The 15,747-nt window shown below is 39.0% G+C and overlaps 1 protein-coding gene and 1 long non-coding RNA gene across 2 annotated transcripts; both read left to right on the forward strand.

The window, feature by feature from the left end:
* Positions 1-8,246: 8,246 nt before the first annotated feature.
* Positions 8,247-11,325, forward strand: LOC149677325 (uncharacterized). Its single transcript, XM_089837272.1, has 4 exons — positions 8,247-8,273; positions 8,342-8,590; positions 9,012-10,676; positions 10,759-11,325. Exons 1-4 carry the CDS (start codon positions 8,247-8,249, stop codon positions 11,323-11,325), a joined length of 2,508 nt encoding a protein of 835 aa, XP_089693398.1.
* A 3,984-nt stretch (positions 11,326-15,309) lies between these two features.
* LOC149677326 (uncharacterized) lies at positions 15,310-15,658 on the forward strand. Its single transcript, XR_016366356.1, has 2 exons — positions 15,310-15,445; positions 15,510-15,658. It is a non-coding gene; the product is annotated as an uncharacterized LOC149677326 (long non-coding RNA).
* The last annotated feature ends 89 nt before the right edge of the window (positions 15,659-15,747 follow it).

Below are 15,747 nucleotides of genomic sequence, written 5' to 3' on the forward strand. Positions count from 1 at the left end.
ATCCAGTACAAAACGGTTTCCATGATTTTACAAACTCTGGTGGTAAGCTCCAAAATTTAATACTTGTGTAGGGAAATAACAATAATACTTTGAATTGGCTTCCTGCAGAAACACTGACATTGAAGTTAGACCAACCTTTAATAGCAATTACTCTGAAAACGCATAAAGTCGTTCACCTTTGAGCTCACTAGCTTTTTCTAATTCTAATAGTGAATTTAAAAAATTTAGGATTAAATATCAATTTTAAAATATCGTGTTTTTAGCTCCTTTCAAAAAAACTAATGGTGGAACCAGATTGACGTTTAAAAGCAACCCAAAAAATTCATCTGCCCAAAAAATTCATCTGAACTCTCACGTAGCTGCTACCCTGATTTTTCAAACTCTGCTTGTAAGGTTCAAAAATATAGTCCAACGGAAATATTTTTATAAAACTTGTTATTTTAAGCTTTGTCCAAAAATGTTGATAACGAAGCCAGACTAATGATTAATGCAAACTCAAACAATGTACCTAGTCTTTCACCAATGTGCTCCGAAGGTTTATGAATTCTGTTGGTAAGTTTCGAAATTCAAATATCTTCAAATGTATAAAAGTTTGAAAAATGGCAATTTTAGCTACTTTCAAAAACAGTAACGCGGGGGCCAGATCAAATTTAAGTTGTAACTCTAAAATTGCACCTGTTCTTCCACAAAACTGCTCCCAAGATGTTACGAATTATATTTGTAAATTTAATTTCAGCATTCAGTAATATAGTTATATTACAGAATACCCAAAAAGCATAAACGTAACAGAAGTTATTTTTAGCTCTTAGCAAACCAACGAACAATGCACTGAAAAAAATGAGCGTGCTTTCGGCATTCAAAAATGATGGCGACCGTTCAATTTTGAACAAACCTCTATTGACGAATTCAGATTTAACCAGAAAAATTCAATTTTGAACAAGGACTGTTTTACGCGTTCAAAACTAACCACTAGCATTCATTTTTGAACAGCTTATAAATTACCACTCAAAATAGAATCTTCATCCCATTTAATTTTGAATAACTGCCTTGCGCTAATGAAACGTTCAGACATGGTCGTTTTGGCGTTCTAATAGGATTGTATTAGTATTCAAACTAGAGCGTTTTAAGCGTTCAAATAAGAACATTTTGGCGTTCAAATGAGATGGTTTTTCGTGTTCTAACAAGAGTGTTTTTGGCTTTAGAACAAGAGCATTATGGGCGTTCAAAGGTGAATGTTTTTGATATTCAAATGAGACCGTTTTTGTTTTTTTAACGAGAGCGTTATGAGTGTTCACACGGGAGCTTTTTTCTGTTCAAAGTAGAGCTTTTTGGGCGTTCAAGGGAGCAATTCTTGGCGAGTTTTTTGGGTGTAATATTTACAATGGTAAAAATCCAGGTTCATTTAATCTAAATTTTAATATTATAATTCAACAAATCATTTTTATTATATTTTGATGTTCAGGAACATAATAATTTGCCAATTATTCATTACCATTATATTATTTTCTTGGCTCAGACTATTGATTTTTTTCAGGAACACAAGCACTTACAGACTCAAATTACGAAATATTATTAGAAAATGGAGGTTAAACGTAAACTAAATAACTTGCTTAACTGGGTGATTAATTAAGTTTGATTGGCGATCTTCCTCTCCAAATAATCGTGAAAAATACTAGCTAAGTTTATATACAATAAACACCTGCCTTTTTCAAAATATTGCTTGTTTTGTAGGTCAGGTTGGGTTAGGGTTAGAAAAGGTTTAGGTTAGGTTTGGTAAGTGTTAGGTAAGACTTAGTTTAGGTTAGGTGTCTTTAATACCTACGGTTCCAAATTTAAGCTTTGATCCTCTTAATACTAGACGTGTGCATATACACACATCCTATAAATTGAATTTTTACCTCTCCGCGTGACGTATGTCACGGAGAGGTTCAAATTTCGACGTGTCTGTCTGTCTATCCGTCTGATGTTACACCCTAGGGGACCGCGTTCGCAGTTGGAAAATCGGGGTAAATGTGTTCTCAATTTCCGAACCTGAAATTTGGAAAATTGTATTCCACTTATAATGGCTATTACTCCATTGTCTGTCTAACACCACTATCATCTGGTCTTTTGTCCATCCCACATGGACACCAGTCTGTACTCACTGGCTTCTAAATACCACCATCATCCGGTCTTTTGCCCATCCCACATACTGGCTTCTATCTCCATCATCATAGTTAAGGTTAAGACATAAGCGACGATCGGCTAGGGTTACGAGAAACGTCTAGCCTCCCAATGGCGGGGTCTTTTTCCAAAGGTTGCGATGTTCTTATCAACAGCTACGATTCGAGTCCTTTATATACTACCTATTTGAGTAAGGCGAAGCAGCAGTCGTATGCTTCATTTCAAACGTCAATATTAGTCAAGTCTCTCAAGAATGATTAATTGTTCTTTTTTAAAACGATGTAACGCTCAATAAGGCGAACAACTAACGAAGAAAATGTTTAATATTAATTATATTTATTTTAGTATTTAAGATAATCTTGTTTCTCAAATTCAAGTTAATACGAAAAGGGTTAAAAAGCAGTCTATGTGATTGTCTGTGTGTGTCCGTCCGTTGTTACACTAGTGCGCCGCTTTAGCAGTTTGTTTTGTGTTGATGTGTAAAGAAATCCTACAGAACCTTAATATTCAATTTTTTCATAATATAAAGTGAATATGTGGAAATAGTTTTCGTATTTACTATGCCTTTAATAGTTTTGTGGCTTTAATGCTCTGTTTCATTTTGATATTCCAAAGATATTTTCTAATATTATTATTTGAAATGGCTGTTTATATATTACTTAAGCTATACTACATCTGTATATGCAATAATCCTTGCTATGGTGATTACAAAAAGAAAGCTAGGATCCGTCGGGTAAATTAAGGATTAACAGTAATTAGCTTAGTGAACCAAAGAGGAAGTAATTGAGACCCGAGATTTAGTAAATTATGGGTTCTGATTTTCTTGTCTGCATTGAAGAGACATTAACGGTTCAGAGTGAACCGAAAGTTAAGTACACATTTAAATAAGGTCTAGTTTTTAAAACAGATGTAAGGACCATGGTGGCAATTTATCATTGAAAGGGCTTGTCGTAATTGGGTTGTAGCTTCGGAGTTTTCATTCTTATTGTGGTGCACATTGACTTTCATTGCGTCTAACCACAAATCAGCTTTGCTGATAATTAACGTTAAAACCCGCGTTGGCAAACTAAGAATATATATGAGGTGAAACGAGACAATATTGTTTATATTGCAAAAACCAGTTGTGAATGTAGTTATGAGAGTACAGGGTTAAAATTTGAGGCGTAGACAACTGGGCCTTTTAAACACATAAAGACTCCATCTCTCCCAAAAGTTATGCACTTAATTTCCTGTTTTTTCCCCATTGACTGATTTCATGTGTCCAAGGCACATTCTTATTGGATGTAAAATGTCATCTGCTTTACTATATATTCTCTATGCTTGGAATACTGCTTTAAGCTTAGTTCCCACTTGACCGAAAACACGACGGAAACACTGCGTAAGTACCTCTGCGGTAAAACATCTTCCGCCTAACGTGACCGAAACAGTGTTCTATTTTTGAAGCAGAGGCCGACGTAAAATTATTTTCATAACCAATCAAAATTCGTTTCGCGATGAAGCTTCTGCTGACGTCATAATAGGGGAGTTTTTTATCGCCGCTTTGAGTTTTGTTTCAACTCGCCAGTCGCCATTTCCACCTTTGCATGCTATGAATTTTTGAGTTTGAATTCTCTAATCGGATTTGATCGCTAGTCGCTATTGCCGTGTTTGTACGAAATAAACCTTTCATTTGAATCTCTGACCTTAATTTGGTAGAAGTAAGCTCCCTAATTAAGATACCATCAAGGGAAAATCAAAGGCCAAGGCTTAAGTACCACGTGACTACCTGCCGACCGCCCTTTTTGTCTGAATTCGGTCGTATGTGTGAACCAAACTAAAATCTTGCCGTTGAAGGCCTGCGTAAAACTCATTTTTGACGCAGCATGCTAAAGTTTTCGGTCGTCATTTTCGGTCAAGAGGGAACCTAGCTTTAATAATTCGTAAATTTTTACATCAAAAAAGGAGAGATATAATTCCTTATCTAGGTAAATAAGTTTGTAAGTAGACCTCTTGACTCGGAGAGGTAATATTTAGGTTTTTTCAATAATAAGAAGTGTTTTTTCGTCGGCAGCGTTTAAAAATAAAATATTTGCTGATGTCTTTTTTATAGGGAGTGTATTACATTAGGAAATCATATTTGGGTACTCGTTTTATGTTCAAATTTCTTTGCAGTGTTATGTGATGCATATGACTTAAAATGAAAATAAATATCAAGAAATGTTTTTATAAAGGTACATTTCTTTAATTTAAAATTATTTGGTTCTTGTAAACTATCAATTTTGCTAAATATTTTACAAAAAAAATTGGGTTTAGTGCTAATTTTATTTAGCCACTCAATCGTTATAGGTTAAGTAGATTTTTGCAGTAAAAGATAGAATCTTTCCGTTCCCGGGAATTAGCAATTTAATTTCACTGGGAACGTTTAACCCAAGATGTTTGTCCCATTTGATGAATCCGACAATTTGCGGCGTTGGTCGGCAGAATGGGAGGAAAGCGGTTAACTACTATAGTCAAATCAACTTGAAATGCTGTAAATAGGGTACTAAAATGAGGTAAATTAGGTGAATAGAGGCTTAAATTAGGGTATTAATACGGGCAAATAATATTTGACCATGGCGTGAATTGATCACACCAAAATCGTTCTCGTTAAATTGTTAATGCAATCCTATTATAACGCGAAACAGTTACGTATTAATGCCAATTCGTTCTCGTTTGAACGCCAAAAGTGCTTACATGTGGACGCCAAAATCGCTTTCCTTTGAACGCCAAACACGATCTCGTTTGAACGCCAAACACGATCTAGTTTGAATGCCAAACACAATCTCGTTTGAACGCCAAACACGATCTAGTTTGAACGCCAAACACGATCTCGTTTGAACGCCAAACACGATCTCGTTTGAACGCCAAACACGATCTCGTTTGAACGCCAAACACGATCTCGTTTGAACGCCAAACACGATCTCGTTTGAACGCCAAACACGATCTCGTTTGAACGCCAAACACGACCTCGTTTGAACGCCAAACACGACCTCGTTTGAACGCCAAACACGACCTCGTTTGAACTCCAAACACGATCTCGTTTGAACGCCAAACACGATCTCGTTTGAACGCCAAACACGATCTCGTTTGAACGCCAAACACGATCTCGTTTGAACGCCAAACACGATCTCGTTTGAACGCCAAACACGACCTCGTTTGAAAGCCAAACACGACCTCGTTTGAACGCCAAACACGACCTCGTTTGAACGCCAAAACGCTCTCGTTTAAATGCTAGTGCAATCATATTTGAATGCCAAAATGACCTAATCTGAATGCTTCGTTAGCGTGAATTTTTGAATATCAATATTAGCGTTCAAATATGAACATTTCCTTAACGTGTACAATTGAATACCTCTTTAGGCGTTAATATTTGATTGCTAAGGCGTACCACCACAGTGGCAAGGTATTGAACGCTGAAACATTCAATTTCGAATGTTCTTTTTTTACTGTGTGGTTTTAGGTCAACGTTAAGTGGCCGCTCAAAAATTGCGTCTAGTCAAAATGAATGTGAGTATTAGTTTACTATATAATTAAATTTAATTGTTATTAAAACTAAATTATTGGTCTTAGAAACTGAAGCCTTTCAAAAGTCAGTGTTGTTAATGCCAGCTGACGCCAATACAAAGTTAGATGTACTAAGCAAGCTAGTTCAAGCTCTAACTGGTTCCAGTCGCCAGCAAACTGATTTGGACGAATTCCAAATTGAAGGCTTTCATAATTTACCTTTAAAATCAGTTGAAGACTTTGAGCGCCTGGAAGAACTTTTAGAATCTGCTGACATTAGGATTAAAACTGTACGTTTTTAGGTGTATTTCACACTCGGGCATGGTTTTAGGCCAGTCGTTTAAAATCGAACACCATAATTCGTAGAAGGTCCGAGGTCTTATAAAAATATTTGATGGTTAACTGTAAAAAATTATTTCTTATTACCTGCCATGAAAGAAATTCCTTTCCAGGATAAATACAATTAAATTTTGCATCCCCACCTGGAAAACAAAGAAATTGACGGTTAGCGCAGACACAATTGAGAAACATATTTACTTACTTCTTCAGTCAAGGAACCACTCCTTAAAGTATTCAAACCCATCTTCAATGTTTTACATAACTAAGTTATTTGGTGAGTGGACTTTTAATTTTGATTGCATGTCATTCTCAAATACCAGGTTGCAGGCTTTCAAATAAGCATACGTTTCATAGTTTCCTTGAAATGTTCTGGTATGTCGCCATAATCGGGATTCGCGTGTTCATACAACTCTGCCATTACATAATCTTGCTATTTAAAGCTATAAAAGTTCCTAAATTTCTGTGAAAATATCAAAGAGCATATTTAATTTTACCTGCATTGATTTAAAAGGCTTGACACAAAGTTTTGTCCAAGAATCCCGGATGATGTTAGATTCCAGCAATTTGGGTACATATCGGGGGATATTTTCATCTCTCCTCTTATTCTCTCTTTTCTTCATATTTACAATGGTATCCCAACCGAAATTAGTGCCATTCTTTCTAAAGCACCTGCTTCCTCCTTCTTTTGATGCGACAAGTGCATTGATGAAATTTTTGAGCTGTAACGAAGCAAAATGTTTCTGAAAAACTTCAAAAAACCATATTTTTCATCCTGAAAAACATTCATTACCTCGTGTGATGGGCACATGATCCAAAATATTTCATGATCATGGAGAAAAGGATTTTTAAACCATGACTTTACTTCAAAATCAGTTTCATCATGTTGGGTTAGTTTTTACACCATATGCTCCAGAGTAATTTTGGGTTAATTTGATTAGACTGAGATTTGAACTAGCACCATCACATAAAACTGCAGAAACTTTAAAACCAGCTATGTGAAGTGCTTTAAGCACATCGAATAAGCAAGCCGATATAAAATGGCTGTTTGTTGAACTTTCTGATGAGAAATAAGAGCAAATAATGTCATAGTCCTTGGTTAAGTCTTGCCATAAAGTTTGCAGCATATAGCCCGCCTTTGGGAGTGATTCCTCCGTACTCATTTAATTGTAAATATTATCCAGAGTTACTAAGTCCTGAACTGACATAGCCAACCCAATTAGTTTGTGGTTCTTACTGTTCCACGCGACCTTAGGAGCAACATTAACCTCATCAAAAATGAGTATTCCACCTCCCATTGGCGTTTTTAGACTTTTCGCTATTTGCTCATTCACATAGTCATCGTAACATTTCTTTGGCGCCTTAAACGGTCCATGTTCACCCCAGGTTCTTCGGAGTTATGGGCCATTTTAGATTAGACGCTTCTCCAACTTGGGAGTTTTAGGATATCAAACTGTTTAAGCGCTAAATAAGCAGCTTTACTTCTGCATGCAATCGCCTGAGCAATCCGATACGTAATGGCGCTCCAGCGTTTACTTTTACTTCCAGCAGCTGCATTAAATAATGCTGGAATGCCATGCAGATTTAGCATTTCTCTTACAATTACGATTTTAGTCTCCTTGAAAATCCCCCTTATCCTTTTCATGTTGCTCGCGACTATCATTCATCCAAACTTCTTTGAAAGTCTTTTGCATTTCCGAATCATTTTCCGTTTCTAAGGGTAATTCAGAAATAACATTGTCCAAAGAAGGTTTTACTGTCGACTTATTTCGTCGGCTGTTTCATTTTGCTAAAGTCTTCAAAGCCAACCTGTCAACCAAATTGACGGTGGACATTGATCGGAACATAAACCACTTTGACGATCTCTACAAATACCCCAACATACGGATTGTACTAGCGAATGACTACGACCTCCATGTGTTTTTGCAGGTAAAAAAGCGCTTCCTAAAGAACGGGCCACAAAAAATCTATAATAAACTAAGGTTCAATTTGGTTTCTCTCATTGTGGTTTATGATGTTATTCTAACGGTATTCTCAAATTCTTTTCTAACTAGTTCTAAAAATATTTTTACGATTAGCATTTATTTTAATATGTCGGAAAACACGTGTTGCTTTTTCTACAAATTTCGTCTAGCCTTCAACTTTCGAGGTTTTTATTTAACTTCTCAGTTTACGTGAATACTCTAGAGCTATATTGTTCTTGCACTTGCACTGTAATCCTTCATATGACTCGAGCAGCATTTTTGGCGTGTGTAAGAGCCAAAGATATTTTCTTCGTGTTTTAATAAAATGTATATGGAACCTATTTTCTTTATTATAGACTAAGCGAACGGATCTTGTGGTGGAATACATAAAAAGATACAAAAAATTCTACAGAAAGAGGGGAGACAACGATGACGTCTTTAATGAAGGGAACGCCATAAACTTTGGCAGCGTTCATCATTTGGAGTACGTTTGTCTTCACCACTACACAGCTGGAAAAGCTTTACATTACGGTAGAGATAATTTCTATTCGATTGCAAACGCTTTCCAAGTGTCCAAAGCGTCGTCGATAACAGTGAAAGACGTGGTAAATATAAGGTAATAGGGATTTTCATTAGCAATATCGTTAGATCACTTAGGTGATATTTTCTTTACGGGTCAGACTTATGAAATTTTGGAAAACTGGACATCATATCTGTCGTGTCTTAACGATCTCTATAAAAAACTATTACCTACTGATGTTAGTTTTTTGGCCCACGGACAATATGTATAAATAGTATGAGCTGTATTATTTTGGCACCCACTATCTCTCTGACGTTCAATGTATTAACCAGCATATTTTATCGGACAGTACTGTTTAGTAATAAAGTTACCTTTTAATATTAAATGCTCGTCGTGTGCTCATTGCCCTAAGATACAACAAATGGCGACGGAGGCGAGATAACGATTCTCAATAAACCAAGCAATCTTGCTACTTACTGCTTGCAGCCACGGTTACACGTTAAAAGTTCTACGTTCACAAGTCCACTAAGGCACTAGCAACTAACCAACCCACCTGCAACAAGGGTCCAGTCACCGGCTATTTCGAACCTTACAACAACACTGAACCTTGGAGTCTTTACGCTGAGCGCGTAGATTTGTATCTTATTGCCAACGACATCACCGACGCTATCAAGAAGAGAGCCTTCTTCCTGACATTACTCGGTCCAACGACCTACGCTTTACTGAGAAGCTTAGTGAGTCCACTGAAACCAACAGAGAAGACGTACGATGAGTTAGTATCCTTGCTCACGGAACACTTCAATCCAGCCCCTTCCGAAGTCGCTGAACGCATCCAGTTTTCTAAAAGAGATCGAGTGCCCGGCGAATCCGTCTCCACGTACATCGCACAGTTACGAAAACTTGCCGAACACTGTAATTTTGGAGCTAACCTTGACATGATGCGGAAGGACAGGCTTGTGGCGGGTATACAGAACCCCTCCATCCAAGCAAGATTCATCAATGAACCTTCCAAGGACTTAAACCTACAAAGAGCCCTTGACATCGCGCAGACGATGGAATCAGCTGCGAGACACCTACAAGGTATTAACGGCAGCACTACAGCTACTGGAGCGACCAATGGCGTTCATCAATTATCGACAAAATTACAAAACAAGACCTCCCGTTCAAGGTCAAGGAAACCCTCGAGACCCAGCAGTACCAGACCCTCGACCAGAGAATGTTACCGATGCGGCGAGACAAGTCATAGATCAGACGACTTTCAGTATTCTTCGGCTACCTGCAATTACTGCCAGAAAAAAGGACACTTGGAAAGAGTGTGCTTGTCAGCAAAGAGAGACCGTCGAAACACGAACAACGCACCCAGAAACAATAACAATCACAGAAACCACAGGGTACATTCCCTGAATCAAGCATCACAGCAAGTTCCTGTCGAACCTACCTCGACAGGCAATACAGTCAACGAATACGACATTTTTCAAGTCAAGGATACTCGCCCTACACCCATTCTACAACCAGCTCCAAAACCCTACATTTACGATTTTCTCATCAATGGCGTGAAAATTCAGATGGAACATGACTCGGGAGCGTCATACTCGGTAATATCAGCGTCTACGTATGGAGAGCTCAAGAAACGCACTCAGATGCCCGACCTTCAACCAGCGCTAACTTCACTGAAAGCTTACAACGGCATGCCGGTTGACACCGAAGGTTTCGTACAAGTCACCGCGACGTTACGTAATCTGAGCGCCACTCTACCACTTATAGTTGTTACCGAACCCTTAACCTCTCCCTGCGGAAGAAATTGGATTGACGCCTTCTGTTTGACACCACCCAACGCTGCGACGAAACATGCCATCGCTAACGTATCCGCCGATTCAAGATTAGAAGACATACTACAACAACACGGGTCACTCTTTTCCCCTGGACTTGGGTTGTTGAAAGAAGTCAAAGTACACCTCCAGACAAGGCCCGATTACACGCCCAAAATCTTCAAGCCTCGACAAGTTCCATTCGCTGTCAGAGAATTGGTTAGCGAAGAACTCGACCGACTACAAAAAGACGGAATCATCGAGCCAGTCAAAGCTGCCACTTCGGCCGCACCAATTGTTCCAGTTCTCAAGGCCAATAAAAAAATTCGCATCTGCGGAGACTTCAAGCTGACAGCTAACAAAGCAACATTAACGGAACAATATCCTTTGCCCCAAAATTAACGAACTTTTTTCTACGCTCAACGGAGGACAAAAATTCACGAAGCTTGACATCCGAGATGCCTACAATCAGCTCGAGTTGGACGAAGAATCTCGCAATCTCGTCATCATTACGACATTAAAAGGCCTGTTCCGATACAGAAGATTGCCTTTCGGAGTTTCGTCAGCGCCCGCTGTTTTTCAACGTGAAATAGAACTACTACTCAGAAACATACCTCATGTAGCCATCTTCCAGGACGACCTCCTTGTCACCGGTCGCAACGACGATGAACACTACGCAAACCTGGAAATAGTCCTATCCCGACTGCAGGAAGCAGGACTGAAGCTGAGGCGTGAGAAGTGCGAATTCATGGCCACTTCGGTGGAGTTCCTTGGGCATAAACTAGACGAAAAAGGTCTCTCACCTTCCGAGAAAAACCTTCGACCTATTTTGGATGCGCCCGCACCTACAAACGTGGCTGAACTCAAGTCTTTCCTGGGTCTCGTCACGTATTATTCCAAATTTGTACCGAACATGTCCAATCTACTCAACCCGCTCTATAAGCTCACACGCAAGGAGGAACCATGGATCTGGAATTCGGAGGCTAGTCTAGCATTTCGGGAAGCGAAATGAATCTTGGCTTCTTCAACCGTTCTCACTCACTACGATCCGGTTAAACCACTTGTACTTGCCTGCGACGCCTCGCCAGTTGGCATTGGAGCCGTTTTATCCCACGTGGAAGCAGACGGATCAGATCGACCGATAGTATTTGCCTCAAGGACGTTGACTACCGCCGAGCGCAACTACAGTCAAATCGAAAAGGAAGCCTTGTCTCTGATTTCCGGCGTAACACGCTTCCGAGAATACATACTGGGAAGAGAATTCACGTTACTTACGGACCACAGTGCCCTGGCAATCCTCTTGGCGAACGACAAACAGACAACAACCACCGCAGCAGCAAGAATACAACGTTGGGCGATAACGTTAGCGGCTTACGACTACCAGATCAAGTATCGCCCAGGTAGCAAAAACGGAAACGCTGATGCCATGAGCAGGCTGCCATTACCAAGTACAGACGAAATCACTCCTCAACCTACAGAGTACGTGATGCTGCTCGAAAACACGGACTTCAACCTCGTAACCGCCAAAGACGTTAAAACCGAACTGGAAACCAACCCGAACGAGAAGAAGTTGATTGACTTTATCCTAAATGGATGGCCAACTAGCATACCTGAAGAACTAAAATCCTTCTATTCAAGACGACATGAACTGTCTGTAATGAATGGACTTCTATTCTGGCACAATCGTCTATACATTCCTGAGAAGTTTCGGCGCGTCATACTTCAAGACCTGCACGAAGGGCACTTGGGCATGACCAAAACCAAACGACTTGCGAGAACAGCCGTCTGGTGGCCGAGCATAGACAAAGACCTAGAGACGCTGGTTTCCACCTGCCTTACATGCCAGCAAAATTTGCCTATGCCACCGAAGATTACAACGCATTGGCCAAAGACCACATTTCCAATGGAGCGCATGCATATCGATTACCTTGGACCTATAGACGGCAAAATGATCCTGGTTCTACTCGACACATACTCCAATTGGATAGAGGCCGTACCTACCACTTCGTCTACGTCCTTTTCCACGATCGAAATACTTCGAGAAATTTTCGCACGCTATGGCTTAAACCAGAGACTGCATCTGAGATTTTGCCCTCCTTTTGATCTTTTTCCCTTCCTTTCATTTCGTTGCAAAACGGCACTTCTTACAAGATCTACAGCCAAGCTTCCTTTGGTATTCCTTGCGGAAAACTTCTAGTTCCTCTTTGGTGAAACCCTGGGCCTTAATGTTAGGAATATCAGGTACAGTTTTGTGAAAAAGAAATTTGCATTCTTTATCTTGGACTAGGTGATTCATTGCTTGTTCTAGGTAATGATATAATTAAATATTAATTAACCCTTTGGATTGAGATAATACTTTAGTACATACAGAGAGAGTGTCCTGCGAGTTTACTTCTGGACCATTTTGTGTATTCCTGCACGACGAGATCACTAACTCTGGATATGTATGGGATTAGAGTAACATCAGGGAAAAGCAACCCTCCTTTATTAATCATCGTGATTTCAGGCAGCGTTATGTCAGGATACTGGTCCATATTTCGTAGGGAGAGGCTTATTTTGTCCAGTGTGTGGGCTGCATCCCTTTGTCTTTTTGTGAGAGGCTTTAATCCTTTCAAAATTCTATACCTAACCTGCATTCGGGATTTGCTTAACTTCCAAATCTCTCCCAAACAGCCACCCCCTAACCTATTTAATATATATAGCCTGTCTGACTTTTCATGCCTTACAGGCTTATGTTTACTCTTTTTAATTACTCCAGGCGAGTTATTTTCTTTAGGGTGTGGTAAGTTTCCTCGTCGAAAAGTAGAAACAACGTCTTCAAATCTCATTCCCATCCACTGGAGGGTAACAAAAACCTCGTTTTCAGTAAATGCATTCAAGCACTTAGATTCTAAAAGCCTCATAATGCTTTGACGAACATATTCGGCCCATTCGTACAGAAAGATCGAGTAAGCTCCATGAAAATCTTTCAGTTTTTTACCTAAGTCTCTTTCATTTCATTTCCCTTCTTTCTCTAGATACGCTAAAATACCCTTTCTTTCCCCAGTTGAATCTATGACAAAAAATTCCTCATTGTAGTTATCTAGCAGAGCATTCAGATTGAAATCGTCTTCCCCGGGCAGGGGAGCTAAGCCTTTGGCAACGTTTTTACTTTCATTTCTCTTGGTATTTTTGGCATTTTTCACCTTCATATTGATACGTTCGCTAAGACATGATTTGTGACATTAATAAATTTTGTGGGCATTATTTTAAATTACGAAAAGTTGAAACCTTACTTCGATTTAGTTCAATGTTTTCATACTTTGAACAACAAACACCATAAGAACAAATAAATCGTCTGCTAGCCTATGCAAGCGTTCCCGTGGAACTAAGTTTTCGAGAGGTAGGGATACAACTCTACAAGCTGGTACAAGTGATTCGCCGCCGCATTACGGTGGCGTTGCGCTTAGGCGGGCCCGTTTAAGAGAGCGAGGGAACTAACACGTTTCATACGAGCGCTGGAATTCTAGATTTTCTGACGTAGTCTATTCACTTTTGGTAATACCCCATGAAAGCAAGGCCCTTGTATAATTTACATGCACACCGTAAAACATTTTCTTTATACTCCTATCCCTCTGTATGTAAGTCAATTTGCACGCTTGTCGGAATGAAATGAATTCCGTTCCGCAGGACACTTCCATTTTGATTTTAATAACGTTGATAGGGAAAAAAATTGTGCTAATGAAGGCCCCAATTAGCGCCCCACTAATAAAATGTTCAACTAAGTTAGCTAGCCACGTTTCTCTTTCAGGAAAGACATCTTTTATTGAGGATTTTAACCGAGGAACATGACGTTTCTCGGCCCATTTCGCATTAAAATTGGAGTCAATCCTCGATAGTATTCTTTAAAACCATAAACTATAAGTTCCTGGAATGCGTGAAACGTGTTCTTCAATCGACTGTGATATTTTTGGTCTTGTAAAAGGGTTTGAACTCGTCCTTAAGGACTTAAGATGGCTTCTGTTGACCCTGCTAATAAAGCTGCCGCAGTTAATGACACCGGAGGTGGTATATTGGGAAAATGGTGTTTTAGAAACCGCCCATATTCGTAATAAGTCCCAAACATGACAGACATTGAAACAGGTTTTTAGATTAAAGGTTACGTCGGCGCCGTTTATTACCGATCTGGAACGCTAGATGGCGCCAGGAGAAGACAGTGTTGTATAGGATTTCCAAAAAAAGTCCATACCCCACGATTGGCTGAATTATATGACGTCATACAAAGACCCTATTCTGGACTGTCCAATAAAATATCAATCATGGCTTGCTAGAACCCGCGCGTAGGGCGTCCGTTTAGGGTATATTGTCGCGTCTTTTTCTTTCAGGATTCGGTTTCATGCGGTTTTCGCAACGGTTTTCTAAGTTTGAAATTCATTCTAACTTTGCTGTCGTAGAGAGCTGTACTAGACTAGTTCGTTACGATTTGAATATAAAGTTGACACGAATTTGTTGCTGTTTTTATAATTTTTTGTTACATTTATTATAATTTTCACAACATAATTTAAGAATTAATAGTACTAGTAACAGAAATATTAGAAAATTTTTTGTAGTTTAGGAAAATATCACAGTGAGTCAAACGTTTGTTTTGACCAAGGCTTAGGAAACTTGGAAATTTTGGCTTTTGAAATTCATTTATAACTTATATATAAGTAAACTTACTATGGCGACTAAAGGTAAAAAATTTAACTAAACCAATTACTGTCTGACAAATTAGAAATCCATTATGTTTTGCAGAACCTATCCATAGAATAAAGCTTAGTAAAGCAGTTTTTGAAAGATGGACAACGGAGAAGAATCGGTGGGGTATGGGAATAGGATCACAAAATGATAAATTTGAGACATTCCTACTTGACAAACTGCAGTAAGTTTTTGAGGCCCCCAACCCTCTTTTTCACAGTAATTATTATGCTGTTAGCTAATTTATATTTCTATGTTTATTGAAAACAAGCCACGGGAAATGTGTCATAAATGGACCCAAAGTGTGTTTGATACCACTGAGAAAATTACTCAACCTGACCCCATTACCACATTTGAGATGATGACATCTCCAGGGTTTCCTCCTCAAAGACATTATCGGCGTGTGACACCAAAAGGTAGATATTCAAAGCTTTATTCACCTAACTAAGCCCAGGAGTTTATTTTTTCATTTATTTGCAGATAAACCAGAGACTCCTACCTATAAGAGGCTAGGTTTGGCTATGGAGTCACCATTGGCTAATACGCCTGTTAAAAGAACTCCAACAAAACGGGCAAAACGTACTTTATTTGAAGTGGAAATGGAAGAGGAGGAAGAGCTTGAAAAGTAAACATTTGTGTTAAACTTAAAACAATCCTACAGTCTTCGTTCTTTCTAATTTGGGCAACCTTAATTCAGGGAGGAAGATGGAGATGAAAT

The sequence above is a fragment of the Phalangium opilio genome, unplaced genomic scaffold, assembly GCF_054372755.1.
Source record: "Phalangium opilio isolate 3A_F unplaced genomic scaffold, DU_Popi_V2 ptg000043l_1, whole genome shotgun sequence".
NCBI classification, from domain to species: Eukaryota; Metazoa; Arthropoda; class Arachnida; order Opiliones; family Phalangiidae; genus Phalangium; species Phalangium opilio.